Raw genomic sequence first — 19,783 nt, 5'->3', positions numbered from 1 at the left:
CAAACTCATTTGGCTACAAGTAGTTATGGTGTTTGAAGGGGGGACCTGGAGTGTATTATATTCGATGGTGCGTTACAATCGAGTAAACACAGTATCAGCGATCACCTAGCATGCACACCTCTGTGTTAGTGTTGTCCACGAAGATGGGGCTCCAGAAGCGAGTCGCAGCGGAGGCAACACGCTCGCGGTTCCAGCTGTGAGCCTCCGTCAGCATGTGGGGCACAAAGCGCCCCAGCAGCAGGAAGAAGTCGTCCGTGCTGAACACGTGCTGGCTGGGGTCGCTCTTGGACCCCATGGTTTGCCGGGTCAGCTGTGTGGCCAAGTACGATTTACCGCTGCCCGGGGCTCCCCGCATCAGCACCAGCACCCGGACACCGTCCCGAACAAGGCCCTGCACCCGCTCCGCCACAGACAGCGGCTTCACCGGTTTCTTCTGCACCATCTGTGCAGATGACAACTGTGGAGTCTGCTTCTTTGTCTTTGGAGGCGACTTCCCCCGTGCCAGGTCAGTCACGGCGGGGGTCACGTATTGCACAACAGGAGGATACGGCAGCTGCAATGCTGGGAGCGTGCCGTCCACCGCTGAGCTACCAACCAGCTCAAACTCCTGCTCATCCTCCACCACCACATCGGCGTCCGAGTCGGACTCCTCGCAAGCGCCAGACGTCTTGTACGACACTCTGATGGCTCCACTCTGCCTGCAGGACGACACAAATAAGTTAACATTCCTATTAAAATCTGTTTTGCTTCAAATTTATTTCAGCTCTAAAATTCTGTAATTTCATTCAACGAATTCATTGTAATAAGTTTCTCGGCTCTTAACACACAATTATATCACGGTCCGACAGTGATGGCACATGGCTGACCATTGCTCAGGGAATAGTCGTAATTTTCCAGGGACTTTAAGTACTGCATTCAAACAACTCATACTATCAATAAAAAACCATTCCAGAAATAAATATAGTTCTCGGCCAATAAAATTTATTTATGCTGCAATCTCAAATAACAATAAAACATGCATAAACAATTATTCCTCTATTTACTCTATATTGTACATCCATAGAGTATGCTCCACATTGAGGTTCACTATCTTCAATAATTGATGTTCCGGGTAAGCAAACTTCCTATTTTTACACAATTTATTACTATATTTTTGTACATTTTAAAGGCTTATTTTAAATTATGTGTAAACAACATATGCTTCACACTTCTAACATTAGTACTATGTCCTTGGTCACTAGAGAGCATCTTTGCAATGATATTAATTTACTACTTACTCTTCAGTGGTTAAGAAAATTTCAAATTGCCGTGCACTCCTCTGTACGAGGTGATCTTCCATGAACCATCCTACTTTTGGTTACGGGTGTGACATTTGCACTCTATTTTTTTTAATTAAGTTAATCTAATATACAATGTTTATTTTAGCACACCAATACTGCAATGTCTTCTCATGAAAAGCAAACACCTCTAACAAATAGATTTTTTTTAGTTGGTTATTTAACGACGCTGTATCAACTACGAGGTTATGGACTAGCCCATTCATAACAGTGTCTCATGCACAGTGAAGTCTAACTAGATACGATATTTTCTGTCCTGGCTGCACAACAATGCTTTACACTTGTGCCTCAATACCAACATGACGATTTTAATCTACACAGCTGTGGACCAGTACACACCCATGTGCCGAATTTGCAAGGAAACTGGTGTGACTAGGAGACTTGGTCTTCCTCGGAGGTGCTGCACCATCGGCCTTCCTGGTGCGAGGGGCATCCCACGGCCTGCAGATCTCCACGTCTGCAGACAGCATCGTCAGCGCGTCTATGGAAGCATGTACTGCAATCAAGCCAAGGCAAATGTTCAGCAATGCAAGAGGCTACTTTCATATTAACCCACATTTCCTTAAAATTCGCAGTCTCTCCTGAATGGAACCATTTATGCGTGCACGAAGAGAATCGTCATGTCCCTCATGGCTAAGCTCTAAGCCAAGGCAATCCAATCCAACATCGCAAATCCAATATAAGCTTACTTACACAAAATCTGTTCGATACGTATCACCACAAAATTCTCATTGTTCAATCTATACTAATAATAAATCTGTAGCCGAAATTTTTCTGGTAATTTTCAATTTTCCAAAAATAATTGGTCCTAACATATATAATTAACCACCCTGAAACCGAAAATCGCATTTTTGAAATTTTTGTTTGTATGTCTGTCTGTATGTTTGTTACCTTTTCACGCGATAATGGCTGAACCGATTTATATGAAAATTGGAATATAAATTAAGTTCGTTGTAACTTAGATTTTAGGCTATATGGCATTCAAAATACTTTATTTAAAAAGGTGGTTGTAAGGGGGCCTGAATTAAATAAATCGAAATGTCTCGCTTATTATTGATTTTTGTGAAAAATGTTACATAACAAAAGTTTCTTTAAAAATGATTTCCGATAAGTTTTATTCTTTACAAAATTTTGATAGGACTGATATTTAATGAGATAAATGAGTTTTAAAATTAAAATAACGCCATCTAAGATGGTGCAATGAATTAAGAACAAATGACTTCGTCTATAAGGTGCCTTCAACAACAATCGAAACAGGGGCCTTGAACATCAACAATCGAAAGCTATTAAACATAGCCTACAGAGAATGTTTCTGTGTTTGTATGAAGTAATATCAGAAGCTAAATTAACCGATTTGTATAATTAATTATTATTTCACCACTGGAAAGTGTAGTTTATCTAGATGGACATAATGCTATAATGTTATTACAGTAACGTCTGAGTAAATCGAGGACAGGTAAGATTAAAATAGCTTCTTATGCACAGAAAATTTGATAGGCTATTTTGTACATTCGTTTTCTGTATTTCTTAAAATAATATTTATGTACACTCATTTTAATCTCAGAGAATTAACGAACAACGAGAGTGTATTGATTTAGTATGCAGTAATAGTACGTTAGCTTAGCAATCCATTATTTTATAATTCAAATTTTAACTATGCTCAATTGAATTGTGTTAAAATGCATAAAATATATATGCAATAAATGCAATGCAAAAAAAATTGGGTAATGAGCCAAGCAGATTATCTTGAGCTGTTGTAGAATTTGTTCCCTGGATCAAACGTCCTATTTTAATTATGTAATTACTTTATATTTATTTCTAACAGGTGCAGCGGAGCGCACGGGTACGGCTAGTTTAGCAATATATGTGTGACACAATCTTCCTTTGTGGCACGACAAGAAACAAAACAAGAGGCTTGCCAGCTGAGGGAAGGCACTGTCTGCGCACATTATCTAAGCAGCTGGTTCCCTAGTGCTCTCTCACTGCCCCTAGCTATCTGCTGCAGCAGTTGTACGTACAGTTACAAACACATCATTCGGTATTTATTTTCAGTGCATTCCATTGGATATGGAAGAAGAAAGTGTACGGATTCACAAAATAACAAATATAAATAAATTACATTTTTCTTCGTTTGTGTACAATACAGTATAAACAAAACTCCAATTTATTACAATTCGTATCTGACCGTGAACTACTGATAGTATGCAATACATAAAGTCTTTCAAGTAGGTCTGTTACAGGGGCGTACGCAAGGGGGAGTTACTGGGTTTGAACCCCTCCCCTTGAACTTTAAAACAAAATTACATATATTTCACTACAGTTGATTGTTTCCATGGATTTTCCTGTTACGTTAAGTGTCTTAGCTATCATATACAAATAACTGTTCGACTACATATATATATATCGGGTGTTTCAGACCACTCGTATCAGCCTTTTTTCTCGAAAACTACATGATACTGGTTGTTCATAAAAAAAAATTTTGTAACCAAAACCTATGTAAAGAATCGATTGGTGGTAGTACCATTTCCCGTATCAAACCAGAAGTAGGGGTACCTGTGGTCAACTTCGAAATTTCAAAATGGAACATGGGTCACTGAAGGTGTCATTGGAAACTACTTAAAAAAAAAAAAAACAACTTTTACTCAAACTTTTTTTTCTAACTTTTATTGTTCACTCACAAAGCAACAAAAATGGTATTTTCTGACAAATGTTGTATGTTGTTTATGTACGTACACTTTTCATAGTAAGTGTTCAAAATGTACACCACCCTGTGCTAAACAATGCTCTGATCTCCTCCTAACATCCGTGAGGATTGAAGTGACAAAAAAAAGTATTTTAAAAGCAATAGCGAGATACAGAGTACTGACTACGAAACGAGATAGATGTACAAGAAATCAGTTAGCAGTGTTATTCACAACACATGAACAATTCGTAGCTAGTAGCATTTCCCACGAATTCCAGTGGACAACAGTCAAAGACGGAGGAAACCTTAAAAAACATTGTTGAGGCAGAGAAGAACGACTTCAGTACACTCCCATCATACTGATTGTTCACATTTCTTTGTACATTGCATCCACTTGATAAGATCCTGAATGCTACAGTCATACTAATTCCAGCAGAAGCACGCTATATTAACCGTTTAACATTTCAAAGTTGTTCTGTTTACATACAACACAGGTTTCATGTTTTTTATTTATTTGTTGTTGCACATAACAGGGAAAGCCCAATTACAATGTTCAAGACTGACAATTGATATAATTTATAAAGCTAAACATGGAAAAGAAAACATACTCTTATTAAAAACTGAAACAAAATAGAAAAGAGAGAAAGAAAAAAATTTAAATAAGGTGTGAAAGTAGCTTGAAATTAACTAACAACAATATTCTGTAAAATATGATAAATTATTCTGTATTTAGGAAAATTCATATTGATAATACCAGTATTCCGATCAGGATGTTAAAGATATAAGTACTTAATGTCTGGTGCTTGTACACAGTCTATCTTTTACGTTTATACTTATAAACTACATATTTTTTTAAATCAACTTAAACATCTCGACTTCTTTGCATAGGCCTACAACTATTATTATGCATAGCCAGTTATCATATTCTCTCAACAAATATCACACATGACAGCTGTGTATTATTTTTATTTTAAGTTAAGTTAGTTGGTTATTTAACGAGGCTGTCTCAACTACCAGACACCTGTGCAGTACCTATCTCAGTATTTATTTACTATCTATTATTGCTCCACTTCTTACTGTGTAGTTTCCAACTAGCTCACTCTCCGGAAGTTAGGTTAGGTTAGGTTAGGTTAGGTTAGAAGCGGCCATGTTGTGTTAGTTAAACGACGACAGTCACGAAACAATGCACTGCGTAAATGATGCAACACTTGCACGTCAACAATTGCGATATAGGTAATGTAAATAATTACCTTTTCCAAAGGAACTACACTAAGAAGGCGCATCTACCTTCTCCCTCTACTAATTACCAAGATAACATGCGAGAAGTCCAGGACGAAATGGCCTGTTTCGCTTACTATTGCGCCCTGGACCTCTCGAGTGTTATATGGGTAACAAGTAGGGCAGTGGGAACGCTACAACAGTGTGTTAGAATATCAAACGATTAGCCTATATTGTTGGAAGTACAGTATGTGTGACTGCAAACTAATACTACGTGCTTTATCAGTATATACACCTCAGAGAAGCCAATGAAACAAAAAAAAAAAAGGAATGTGTCTATAGTATAACGTTTCTGGAAAATTACCGCTACTCTATACCGTCACCTGAATGCAAGAACTAGGTAACTCAATATTGCCTATTTACTTAATTATTTGCGCAAAGGAATATGTCTCGTTTTCTTTTACCTATTTTTTTTACATTGCAAAAGAGATGTCACTGGTATCGTTCGATCAGTTACCTAGTGCTTACATTACATTCTGCGCGATTTTTGCTATGCTATAACAGAGATAACTAAAAAACGCAAATTTCGAGTTAAGTTACCTAGTTCTTGCATTCAGGTGACGATATTAAGTCGACCATGTAAGCTAATAAAATTTGTTATAAGCTATGTGAACTATGAATTAAATACTATACACATGTGGTTAGCGGAAGAAGAGCCTTAAGGTCAATTCCACGATAGGTTGGACATTGAAGTTAAAATTAAATTTCGTGTTCATTATATGTTCTTTATATAATTTTCTTCAGGAAAGTTCATATTTTTAGAAATTAGCAGAAAAGTTCGATTTGTTTAATTCATCTTTGTTTTACATACATCCGAAGTGAATATTTTTAGTGTGTACTTTTGATCTGTCACATTTACTTTGGCAGTTTGTTGCCAAACCATGACTTAAAATTAATAAACCAGGCTGTTCTCTGTTGTAATTCTATTAACGGAAAGAGAAGACTTTAAAATCAGTACCAGTTTACTTTTATGAATGTCAGTGAGTTTAAAAATTTGCTATTTTAAAAGTAACTGTTTTTATGTAACACCCGTCACAGAATATGCTTAAAGCTACTCTCTTGCTCTCAATTTTTGTCCTGAAGGCACCAATTTTTGATAGCTAAGTCGAAATATAATGCCAAAAGTACAATATTTTTTAAATTTTTTTAAAACTAAAAATAATAAGTGTTTTAATGTGACGAGTGTTACAAAATTAGAGCACAGAGAACACAGGAATTCTGTATTTTGATTTATTGCAGGTAGTTCCCACAACACATTATTAAATAGGTTTCAAATGTTGGTAAATCTGAAGTTTAAGTTATCAACAGTCGTCAATAACTGTTTCCTCCAAAAGCTTGACTGAAAGATTTCCCGCCAAATTTACATTAAGCTGAATGTTTGGTCGAAAGTTCTGATTTACATAAAAATTATAGGCTACAAAGGTAAATGTACTTATGTTCTATTTTAGTTAATCATAGTACTTTTCTATTCTGTAACATTATTTCTTGCTTACTTAACAAGGAATGAATTACTGAAGATATTAACCACTAGCATAACCTAAAAATAAATGTGGATTAAGCTGCTGCATTTTTAGGAAACACGAAGCTGCATGTTAACCATGCAATTAATTATTTTAACGTTTTGAGATAGCTGGATACCGTATATATTTAACTGCAGAATGGGGAAATCAGCAGCTGAGAGGCAACCTGCATGCCGTAGGCGAAGAAAATTAAATAAAGATAAAATTCTGTGGTGTTCGAGTAAAGGGGGATAAGTAATTTTTTGTGCAGATGTAATTTTGTTCCCCAGATGAACACACAAGTTAAATTATACAAGTGAGTTTGCAAAAATGAAAAGAATACTAGCAGTTGATGTGTTTTGTGTAGAAAAATATTTTCAGTAAGAGTTCCAAGTTTAATTTTCATTTATCACCAAGCTCATTTTATGAAATCTCCTTTTACCCAACCAACACAGATATGAAGACTACTTGCAGAAGGAGAGAGAGAGGAAAAGCTTAGGAGAACAAAGAAGCTATCAAGAAAAGAACTTACTGCTCACAGTAAGAAAACAAAACTGAAAGTTTGAAACTAAAGGGCAAGAAAAGCTGCATTAATAAACACTAGTGTCTTCAGTGATTCACCTGTGTACGAAATTCCAGTCACTAGGAAAAGCTGTCCAAATAGTAAAAATTGAGACAGCTCTGAGTATGATGCTGCTTAAGGTGTTGCATTTTGTTTTGTAATTACAGTTTTAGTCAAATTTATTAAATTCCATTGTGAGAAATATAAATTTATATTTATCATTTGTTGAAGTGAGCATATATACTGAAAGTAAATTTATGTTAGGAACAACAGTTTAATATCAAAAGCGAATCTGTTTTTCCAGCCACACTATTTTGATTTTATGGCTGTATTTTTTATTGTTTCTATTAAATATTTGTATTAATTTACTTTACAGCGTCAGAAGTACAATTTTGCACCTGTCAACATCATATTTGTAATTTACTAAGTGAAAGTTAACTTAAAAAAATTGCACACTTTGAAAATATATGTATACCGTTGATATTAGGCTACCAGTACTCTTAAGTCTATGTAGTGAACTACAGAAAATGTATGTTCTATGATTTGAACAAAAAAAAAAAAGTGAAATTTCTTCAGACAAGTAACACCCATCACATAAGATTAATTAAATTGTAAGTGCAATGCTCAATATTTTAATTACATCCATTATATCACTCGATTCCTTGAACTTTCCTCTCACTGAAAATAGGTAACACAATTAATTCAAACTGTGAACTTCACAGAGTTATCAGTTAAACTGTATCATTAATTTATGCATGTCTTTTTCATGTTACACCCGTCACATTGTTTATTTCACTTATATCACCCGACAAATAATGGTTAGAAAAAAAAACAATTAGTTGTGTCTGATAAGCAAGAAGTGGAGATTCATTGGAGTACAAAAAAACTAATAAAAATATTTTATTAATTATTGTATTCCAGTTAAATTTCGAAGAATCTCTTTCTGAAAGTAACACCCGTCACAGTGGAATTGACCTAAATGTTCACTAATATGCACTAAAAGTTAACGCGTTTTCCTATAAAAAATATGAGTGTTTTTGTAAATGACTAGTAATTTCGTTTAACTAAAAATACAACACAATACACTACTGTGGACCAAACTTGTGCTAAAACGGTTTAAGTACATATTACCAATGCCGTGGAATACTATAAGACGGAACGAGTAATTTCCGTGGACCAAAATTATAATAATGGCGTTGCTACTTAGTGACAGTGATGTGCCGAGCATTTGCCTAAAATTCTTCAAAACAGCCCATATATACTTACAATTGAATTCACAATTGTGTGCTACTGACTGTATGATATCCAAATCAAGAGCATCAATAAACATGTCTTCCAGTTGGTGAAGAACTTCCTGTCGCTTCTTAGAGTTAATGTTTGAATTCGATTGATACGAATTCGAGTTTTTCTTCCAAGCTCCGCCACCCTTTGCAATCCACCCTTGCTGGGAGGGCTTGTGATTGCTTGCCATTATCACCAGATACTTTCAAAATCCAACACGGTAATTTGCTATGTTTTATGAATTATGGCAGTACTTCTGGTGCTAACTACGTCTTATAAACGGCGGTAATCGTTCACACAAAGCCATAAATGAAATACTTAGCATTTTATTATGAAATAACCTGTACTTTATTTTGCTCATAAAACATCACTAAAACTCATTCGTCCCAACTCATCTTATGTAACAACATTAATTAAAAGAAAATGTATCTTAGAACCGAATTCTACCATTACAGCAATAAAATCTATCCCTCTTGTGCCTATAGATAACTTGGGTTATCAATAGTTATTCCCCTACTGATAATGACTTTATCACTTTATCACTTAGTTATAATAACAGTAGGGTGCCAACATCTCTCACAGACAGTGTTGCCAGGAACTCCACCTTGATTTTCCCACAAAGAAGCATAAAATTTCCCACACAACTGAGATCTTTCCCACAACCTAAATAAAAATAAACAGGTACTAATAAAAACGTGTCTGATTCATACGGGGATAGTTTACAGGAGTCAAGTGCTTGAAGCCTCTAAACTTGACGCCATATTTGTGATCACACGGAAACACTGAACTTGTAACCGTGTTCCACACGTAAAAAATGTTGTATGCTTATTATCATATAATAAAATTCAAGAACATAACCAAGTCAATTAGCGAATACAGCAAAGAATAACAACAAATCAACTCTTGCACACTTGTGCGCATTTCTTCTTACTATTATTAAAGCCCTGATCACGTATACACGATTTTTTTGGAACCACTTCTACATTAATGTTTTGGCTAGCGGGTCTGGCCGCGAAACCAGGTCGGGGCAAGTTGTCTGGTTGAGGATTTTTCCGGGGTTTTCCCTCAACTAAATATGAGCAAATGCTGGGTAACTATCGGTGTTGGACCTCGGACTCATTTCACCGGCATTATCATCTTCACTTCATAATAATAATCCGTGGCGCTACAGCCCACGAAGGGCTAAGACCGACCAGCCGGCTGCTGGCCTCACGGCCACATGCCGAAGCAGAGATAGACGATCATCTAACCAGAATGGAGGTATCGTGTGGTTAGGACGATGAGTTAGTTTGCGTAACCGGATTTCGCTACCTATCGCATCACGATGCTGGCCGAAATTTCATGAGAAAATTTCCGTAACGCGAGTCCTAAGCAGGATGCCTTAGACCACGACGCCACGGAACCTACTACTAAAAATTGTTTTGGACACCTTGTTCCTAAAGTTTCGTAGCAAGTTTCTGAAATAATTGCCTCTTGTTTAATTTTTATTATTATTATTATTATTATTATTATTATTATTATTATTATTATTATTATTATTATTATTATTATTGAAGTTTTCTCGGGCCGTATATTCCACGGAAGTTCGTAGGTATATCTCATGCACTTCTAAAAATAGGGTCTATATATTTATTTTTGTTTATTTATTATGGCTTATGGGAAAGTACACAGGCTAGATACTCATCAAAGCAACTTCTTCACATAAATTTAATTTATAATTATTGATAATGATTCACATTGACTGCAGTTATAAAATAGGTCGGCTACTAATATATCGGTGTGCAATTCATTTACAACAGAAATAAAAGAATTCAAAAATGAATGAAAGAGATGTTGCTTCTTATGATTCAAAAATCAGAAATTTAATGAATCGATAATAAATTGCAGGGCCAAAACAAGGGAAAAGTTTTTATATTTGTCTCGATCTAGAGATATTAAACACTAAATTTCTTATATATATATATATATGTGTGTGTGTGTGTGTGTGTGTGTGTGTGTGTGTGAGCCGTTCAGAGCAGAAGTGGTGTAAGTCAAAATTGACTTACACCACTTTTGCTCTGAACGGCTCAAATAAATAATGTACAAAATACAATTCCTACTTTCTCTTTGTTTTTTTTTCTCTCTCTCTCAATCTTTCTGTTCTTCGTATATACATTTACAGGCAAAATATATATTCATGTCATTTAAATTTGTATAATAACGACCGAATCATTAGCCTAGTTTATATGAGTCGTTCAGAGCAAAAGTGGTGTAAGTCAAAATTGACTTACACCACTTCTGCTCTGAACGGCTCTTATGTATATTTAGAAGGTTAAAAACTGGAATTAGTTTGAGTATTTCAACGAAATCAGTATTATTTTTGTTCATATTTTTCTAAGAAATATCGAGTCGTTTTTGTGTCATTGAGCGTAAGGAAATCAAAAATTCATCTCAATAATCTAGTTGGGAACTGGAATGAACAGAGTATTTTGAATACCTTATAGTATAGGAACCTAAGCGATTTATACTGTATCAACTCGATACAATGAACGTTGGTTTTGCAACAAGGATTCGAAATAATTATAGTATGTAGCATATTCCATTTGCTTCTAACCAGGTGTTAGCCTAACCTAAAAATAAGTGGTTGCCTGAATAATTTCGAATTACAAATCCAAGTGACTTGTAAGCACAACTAGTAATCGTTAAAATGTGGGGTTTGAAAGTTATATTAATCTCAAATTCGATACCTAACTTAATTAGCTATTAATTTAAACAAACCATACGTGCACACTATCCACAAGATCTCTTTGCAAGTTGCTACAAGAGTACAAGCTAGTAGTGATTAGAGATGGCCGATATTTCACAAACCTATATTTTGTCACAGGTATTTTTTTGTCACAGATAAACCTGTGACTGATGACGCGAATTATCTGTGACAAAATATCGCTATCGAAATCTGCTCCGTATTCAGTACTCTGTGACTGATATTTTCTACTCTACGTCTTAGGTTTGCGCCTGCGCATGATACAATAACTGCAATCGGGCGGTAGTTTCTCCATCTTATTACAAATTATATAGTTATTACACGATTTAAATAACACCATTGGTTACCAGTACTTAATCTTATGTAAAATCCTGTCTGAACAACTGTTTTGTTTTGTAATTATTTTCCAATGTTTTTCCGAATACTTATGTTTCATTAATTTTGATTCTATGACTCAATATTATAATGTTAATGCACGACTTAAAATAATTTATCCATAACATTATATACAATAAAAAGGATCAATTTTTAAAACGATTAGGATAATCATATAACCTCAATTTCTCCATACCCAACTACATTTAAAAATGATCAACTGGTACAATATCTATAATATAGCCTCTTGGTACATGAGGTTAACTTTTGACATGTTATTGTTCAGTTAGGTAAGTATTTATTTGTTAATGGTACATGTACATAATTTCTTTGTTGCATTTTCCCATATAAATCACTGATGAGTGGTGTGTATAGAGAAATCGTATTCATATTTCACTGCTCTTCAATATTTCCTGCTAATTTTGATCGGTGTGACAAAATATCGGTGTAATTCATGCTACGTATCGATATAAAATATCGATGTGACAAAATCACCGATAAAAGTCACAGATATTTAATTGTCACAGATACTTGAAAATATCGTTTAAGCTCATCTCTATAATAGCAAAGATGTTTTATAGTTTAACCTCTCTAGTAATGATGAGCAGAAAATCACTGACCTGTGATTTTATCACGGTGATCGAAAAATCACGATCACACCTGTGATTAAACAGCTCTTTAAACATGATCACAGTTCGAGAGCTAAACTGCTCACCAGCTGAACAGTTCGTGTTCTTTGCTCACTGCGTGCGTTGCGCTGCTATGCTTATGCTACCTAGTGTCAACACTGGGAACGACTACGCCCGCGAACTGTGAGCGCCCGATTTTAACAATACATTCACGTGTAGCCAACTCAGTAGATTTCAGGCTGATCCTGGCAGATTTCAATTTCTTAAACCCGGGAAATATATTATTGTCAGCAGACAGCCGAAAATCTGGCAGGTTTTTACATTGCTTAATTGATTCCATTATTTTAAGCAGTGACGTTATAAATTGCCTACACTAATCAACCAGTAAAATTACAATAATAACAAAATTTTACCAAATATGACAATGATTTAAAAATAACAATGTTTCATTCATCTCCTGAGTGATGTGTGAATTCACACACACACACATACACACAATGTCAAAATTACTAATTTTCCATTTTTTTCCCCCTTATAATATTTCACTTCGGGAATAGTGGACATCAAATGGAAATCATTATACTGGTTAGCCAGACGAAAAATGTTCAGTTTCTCTATAGCATTAGATTAAAGGAATGAATAAATAATCAGATAAATGAATAAGTAAATAAATAAATACTGGCTTTTAAATCTTTAATCTGTTTTTAAAATGATGAAACGCCTGTATTTACATCTCAGTATTGTGCTTACACTTGACTTCTGTGAAGTACAAATACATAACCTCATTTTCTCGCCCTCATCTACCATGTGCGAAATATCGAGAGAGCACTGAAACATCGCAGTGAGCGGGAAAGAATGAACCGTTCAGTGTTCACCTCGAATAAGTTCAATCACTGTTTATCACTGTCTATAAGAACACCGTGATCATAAATGAGCAATCACAGGTCGAACAGTGATCACAAAAGAGCAGTTTATCTCATCACTACAAGCTAGCAGAGGTGGGGAAAAAATAACGTAACGGTTATTTTGGAACAGTTCCTTGCTTGGAGCTGCACCTTGGAATACTACGTTTCAAAATAACGCTGTACTTGCTGTTTACAACGGAACATGTCTGGCACTTTCAGGAAACACTGGGTGGGCTCAAACATTTGAGGTGTAAGTTAAGTAAATATCGTAAGTATAATGATAAATTATTGGGTGGGCGCCACTGTTTGAAAGCAGAATTGGGAATTTTTTCGTCGCACTGAAAGAAATGTTGGAATCTAAAGTGAAATATAAATAGTAAAGATATGAAAACCTTCGTTAAAAAAATGTACACATTATCTTGAAACTAATGTACCTGAGTATAGGATTCTATCAAACAATTATTCGCATAATACCTGTATTAGAGTGTAGTAACTACATTGTGAATTTTTTCAAGCGAGGTGACAATATATAGGTTATGTTTTATTTAGAAATATTTTACAATTTTAGTTTCATTACCAATTCTTGAAATTAAACTAAATTCTGTTGAAACACGACTATTGTCGAAGTTTTTTATTTACAAAAGTACAAGGGTAAATTGTCGTATTTCATTACAATGAGATTATTACTCTTCATGACGGTATTAATATGAATTTTAGTACGATCGAATGATTAGAGCTTTCATTTACTAATTTTTGTATAAATTGAACACTATTGTAAATCTGAGCTGAGCAGAAGAGAAAGAATAGGTTAGGTTTTATTTATCATTGGGATCCACTTCGATTTCGTGACCAATAAAATTTACAAATAATTTAAAATTGCATTACATTTGCTGCTTCGAACAAACCTGACCTACGAATTCAATTTGGCATTAGAAAACATTTCTTTTCCACAAATTCACATCTCGGCTCACTATGACATCATAACGAATCACATGGCATACAGGGAAGTTGTGTTCATTAGCGTCCTGTTATATTACTAGTCGTACGTGCATGTTCCAAAATAACACTGTTACATTACATACTAATACGTACCTGTTCCAAAATACTACCGTTCCATCAGATACCACAGTCTAGTATATACAATCGCGAAGCTCAATACTTACTAAATATGCAAACATAGACAGTTGAAATATGCATTCATAGATAGTTGCTAACCACCAGGATCGCTACTATCGCCTCATCACAGAACCTTTCCTCAGCAGACGATAAAATGTATTGTACTTTCGATATCGAATTAGTGATGGGTCCAACCGGCTTTTAGGCGCGAGCTAGCTCGTTGGCTCGCGCTCCCAAGAGAGAGTCGTTCAAAAGAGTCAGTTCGTTCATGAGCTGGCTGCCAGCTTGTTCGTTCACGAGAGGCTAGACAGCTCGCGAACGACATCGTTCAAAGAGCTGGTTGCGTAACATCGAAACTGTCAATAATAGTGTAATGTATGACATTAGGAATCAGAAGGATAACAGGGACAATCGCATTATGTTAAACAAAATAGATGACAAAACAAAGCTTGCAACATAAACGTTTTACAATGTTATATGTATATTTTTCTACACACATATCAGCTGATAGAAAGCCGCGTAATATTAGTTCCACATCCGTCCGCTACTGGTATATGGCGCTTCTCTGTCTTTCACAACAGAGCAGTGTATATTAGAGAGTACCGTATTCTCGACGGCGGCAGCCATATTTACTCCTTGCTCGACACAGAAGCATAAGCAGTAATGCTAGAACATTGGTAATTAAAGGCGATGTCATACATGTTGTTGTAGTTTATTGAACACAGGAGACAAGGATTAATAAACATTATTGTCATAGCGAAATGACTCATGGGAGATAACACTTTATTATTTATGTTATGTCCATTTCAATAAGGATAACATCAACAATTTTCTAATGCAATTCTCACACCAACATTTCGACCGCCACATTTAGCAAATTGTTGTCGTGCATTTGCTATAACAGACAATTTTCTTAACAATAAATATATTCTAGTTATAAAATAGTGACAAGACTTTTTCCAATATATTATAACGAATTGAGAACTTATGAGTTGAAGTGTTAATGAATAAAGACTTCAAATCCTTTAGTGTCAGTATATTTTCTACCAACGTTTCACATTTTTCTGCATTTAGAATTATATCAAACACGAATTTATAAGGTATACGTGACATTTCCATGTACGACTTGAGAGTCACTAATATGCTAATAAAATCTATAGATTCATCCCTGTTGTCAGTTATTAGATATGAAATAAAGTTTTCACAAATATTATATAACTTATTTTGTTTTATTTTGAACAATACTGATCCCAACAAATAGTAAAGAGCTTGTTGTTCACTCAAGTCAATATTTCCATTTTCAGTTAAATTAAAATTTAGCCTATATCAATTTCTTTTGCTCAGATTCATCTTCACTAGACCTTTCTGTTTCGGGTTTACTTACATCTATACCTAGAAACTCAACTAATTGTTCAGAATCGCAAACTTCCCCAAAGATTTTTTTCCCTCCGGCTTCCCAACAATACTCTATATGGATTTCTGGATTCGTCCATACGTGCTACATGCCCTGCTCATCTCAAACGTCTGGATTTAATCTTCCTAATTATGTCAGGTGAAGAATACAATGCGTGCTGTTCCGCGTTGTGTAACTTTCTCCATTCTCCTGTAACTTCATCCCTCTTAGCCACAAATATTTTCCTAAGAACCTTATTCTCAAGCACTCTTAATCTCTGTTCCTCAAAGTGAGAGTTTAAGTTTCACAACCACATTACTTGCTTCAGTAAAGTTCCCGTGTTTTCCCTAATAGTTTGTGTATTTTCTCCTAATATATTCATGTCACCCGCATAGACAATAAGCTGTAATGCTAATTCAGTACAACAGCAATTGATTACACATTGATTAACTGCACAACAACACGGCATTCTTCATGATAACGATGGAAAATCACACTAGAAACCTGTGTTCCTATGCAAGTCTTACGGTGTACTGAGTCTCCGCAGGAGTAAATATGGCCGCCGCGTCGGCATTTGTCGGATCAAAAGAATGCGGTACTCTCCAATATACACTGCTCTGTTTCACAAAGTAATTGCAGATGTCACGTGATCATGCATTGAATGCCATTGGTTATTCGAGAGCGGGAGTCGTTAGACGAGCTGTGAGCTGGTTGAGAGTCGCGAGCTGAAGGAGCTGGAAGTGCCTCGCGAACGACCAGCTCTCAAATGGCTCTCAACGAGCAAGCTAGCTCGTTACTAGCTCGAAGAAGAGAGTCGTTCAAAAGAGTCAGTTCGTTCGCGAACGACCCATCACTATATCGAATTCTTTTGAAAAAATTAACACCTTCCTTCCAGTATTGAAATGTGAAATACATAAGGTTTATATATTATTTTCATAAAGTATATATTATATTTTATAAACTCACCTTCCTGGATTTTTCGTAAGAAGGATAAATCTGACCTATTTTTCTTACACTATTCGGCCAATGTTACTTATGTCCCGCCCACTATAGAGACATAGGCCAATTTTACACATATTTAGTATAACTTGCTTCTTTGACAGGTTAGGTTTGGTTAGTTTAGGTTTTTGTTATAGCCTACCTTGCATATACGATTATAGCGCAACATTGGCAGTGATAAAAGTGAAATATTCATTCAGTGGGCGTTGGATACTCTACATTCACCCAATATTTATAGTACCACAAACGTCTCCTTGCCGCATATTATTATTCAGATTATTGTATTTTAGCCATTTACAGTTATTACAACCGATAACGAACATTTCACAGTTTACACAACTTTTCACAACAAAGCGAAATACGGCACAGTCAATGCCTTTTCGATCTGGACCAGGCCGTAATGTATGTTCGGGTTTTCTATTTCAGTGTACGGAGCTCAGTGAAATATTATATTATAACTTTATTGCGTATCATTGCTAAGTTTTATTTAGTGTAATGTGTCCATAAGTTCCGTTTACTTCTTGTTGCATAATATGTTGCAGAAATAATTACAAAACTGTGTTATTGTAATGTGAAGAGAATTTTACGCGTTAACATAATCTGTTCGCATCAACATTTTAAGTTTATAATGGAAGCTATATAGTGTGTCACCGTCCTGATCGCGATCAGGAGCTAAATCCTGTTCCCAGAACTACAGTAGATAATAGCGCTGAGGCACGGCCCAGTGGACGAAAGTAACATTTTAGTAATCTTTGGTTTCGAATCACCTTGATTTATACAGGGACATCATTTTATTTTTACTAACATTTTTAATATTAACCTGGCTATACTTTTGGATTAATGATTGAGACCCGGAAACACAGTTTGCTACCTCCTTCCACGACTGGAGTTCGATGGTAGGCTACTGGCGTAAAATACAAACAAATCACTTTACTAGGTATAGGAGGGAAGATAAGTAGTTCATCCATTTACCTAAACTAGGAAATATCGCGATTTTGAGTTTGATAATTTTCATTGGGTTTTGTTTAATCAAAATACAGTACAGTATTAACAATAAGTGTTTTTATTCACGAACTGAGTTATCCATGCGAACGTATTCATTATGCAATGCATATTATACTGTCTACAGCACATTAGCGTACAATATAGAGAAAGAAGTTAAATTGAAAAATAATCATAATATGGATATTTAAACACATTTTTGAAAATGGTGGCCGTTCATTTCGATACAGGCTTCAGATCTTTTGTGCATATTATCGCACTATAGAGTATAGACTATTGCATCTAATTCCAATTACCAATTTCGTCCTTCATACTTAGTAACTCATATTGAAATAATTCTGTACCTACTCTATAAAAGAGTACCTTACGTACTGTAAATTCAGTCTTCATTTCTGCCCGACCCGCACAGATAAAATTACTCAGACATGCTATCTACTGTCCGTCCAAGTGGTTATGTCGCAGGATCGTAGAAAGTGGGGGGGGGGGATCACGTGACAGTTAATTACTTAACGAGGCGCTTTTATTTAAGTTATTTTAAACAGTTGCATAATATTACGTAGACGTCCAATTAATTCCTAACTGAAATTAATGTTTTCAGAAAAGAGCTAAGAAAGTCCAGCCACTAGTCTTTACAATGGTGCGAGCAGAAGCAGGTGGGGGAAATCGGGATGCGACGTAGGCAAACGGACGACAGTACCTGTGCGAAAATATGATTCAATATTGGAAGTTTTCGTCACTGGAAAACGCGAAAATATTTCTGAAACGTAGGCCTACTATACTCACTAACTCAGTACTGCGGCCTTGGTTCTGTGTGGAGGACAGTTGGAACTTCGTTAGTAGAAGGGGTGGGAGCGAAGTAGCCTACATTCAAAAACTCAGGTACAATAAAAGTTGAGGTAAACTATGTCCCTGTATTGTATACCTACGATTTTTGGAATATATTATAATAGCTCCACGGTCTACAAATCTCCAAGATTCCCTGTTTACTGCACCGAGTATCAGGTTTTTACTAATAACATATCCTTTGATATTCAAAACTGATGATAATCTTGATGAATTGCGGGCTGCGGCCTATCAGTTCATCTCCACCTACACGTAAAGATAACAGAAACAGCCATTTAAGTTTTTTAAATAAGTATGACTCCGTATTAGCAAAAACAGTTCCCATGATGTGGTGGCAGACTAATACTTGTCTTGTATGAAATTTCGTTAGCTGCAGTTCCTGAAAATTAACATATGAATAGTCTTGAGTGGAATAACGTGGTATGTAAATTTAAAAGCAGCTCCACTGGTGTCCGTATGACCGAGAACAAATACTCCTCCTGTAAGCATACGAAAAAGCGACATACCACCACAGTCTACTATATACAGTCACGAAGCTTGAGTTTTGAGGGTGCTAGAAACAATAGACTGTGCCGGTACTATTTTGCATTGCCTGTAATGAGGTGATATTAGCGATCCTAGTGGTGAGCAACTATCTAATGTTCGCATATTTACTACGTATTGAGCTTCGCGACTGTATATACTAGACTGTGATACCACGTTCTTCCAGCCATCCATTCTTTTACTAAGCATTACCTATATTTAATTTTATTTTGATGTAGTCGAGATATTTCAAGTTTGTATCTTAGAGGCGTCATTTAGAAAGGGTAGGGTAGGGTAGGCAATTGCCCTCCTACTGAGTTTTAGGATTAACAGTACATTATGCAACGAGCCTATAATGATAGTAATTAAGACGCGAGTATGTTTGTTTATGAAACAAGCGCAAGCGAGTTTCATAATTTTCATACGAGCGTCTTAATTACCATTATAGGCAAGTTTCATACGACTTTTTATGTTCGACCATATTTCTAACTAGAAATTATTCATAAGTATTAATGTTATGGTTATGTAAGTGAGGAGCGGAACTGAGCTTCTAAATTGTGAGATGTGCGCAGACGCGAAAGTATTGATTTTTTTTCCGAGGAACGAATGTCATTGA

At 35.6% G+C, this 19,783-nt stretch overlaps 1 protein-coding gene across 3 annotated transcripts in view; it reads right to left on the bottom strand.

Annotated features, from left to right (window-relative positions):
* Positions 1–14,580, bottom strand: part of LOC138698728 (NEDD4-binding protein 2-like) — a 36,673-nt gene extending 22,093 nt beyond the window's left edge. The window contains exons 1-3 of one of the 3 annotated variants that reach the window (XM_069824943.1): positions 14,456–14,580; positions 1,677–1,833; positions 119–698 (exon numbers count right to left, since the gene is read on the bottom strand). In XM_069824943.1, coding sequence (XP_069681044.1) covers positions 119–698; positions 1,677–1,833; positions 14,456–14,489 — 771 coding nt within the window. In that variant the 5' untranslated portion in view covers positions 14,490–14,580. Of the gene's footprint in view, positions 1–118; positions 699–1,676; positions 1,834–8,625; positions 9,335–11,402; positions 11,432–14,455 lie in introns of those variants that run through there. The other 2 variants (XM_069824944.1, XM_069824942.1) reach the window with 2 other exon arrangements.
* Positions 14,581–19,783: the final 5,203 nt, after the last annotated feature.

The sequence above is a fragment of the Periplaneta americana genome, chromosome 4, assembly GCF_040183065.1.
Source record: "Periplaneta americana isolate PAMFEO1 chromosome 4, P.americana_PAMFEO1_priV1, whole genome shotgun sequence".
Lineage (NCBI taxonomy): Eukaryota > Metazoa > Arthropoda > Insecta > Blattodea > Blattidae > Periplaneta > Periplaneta americana.
The sequence above is the reverse complement of the archived record's forward strand: the minus strand, read 5'-3'. Positions and strand labels throughout refer to the sequence as shown.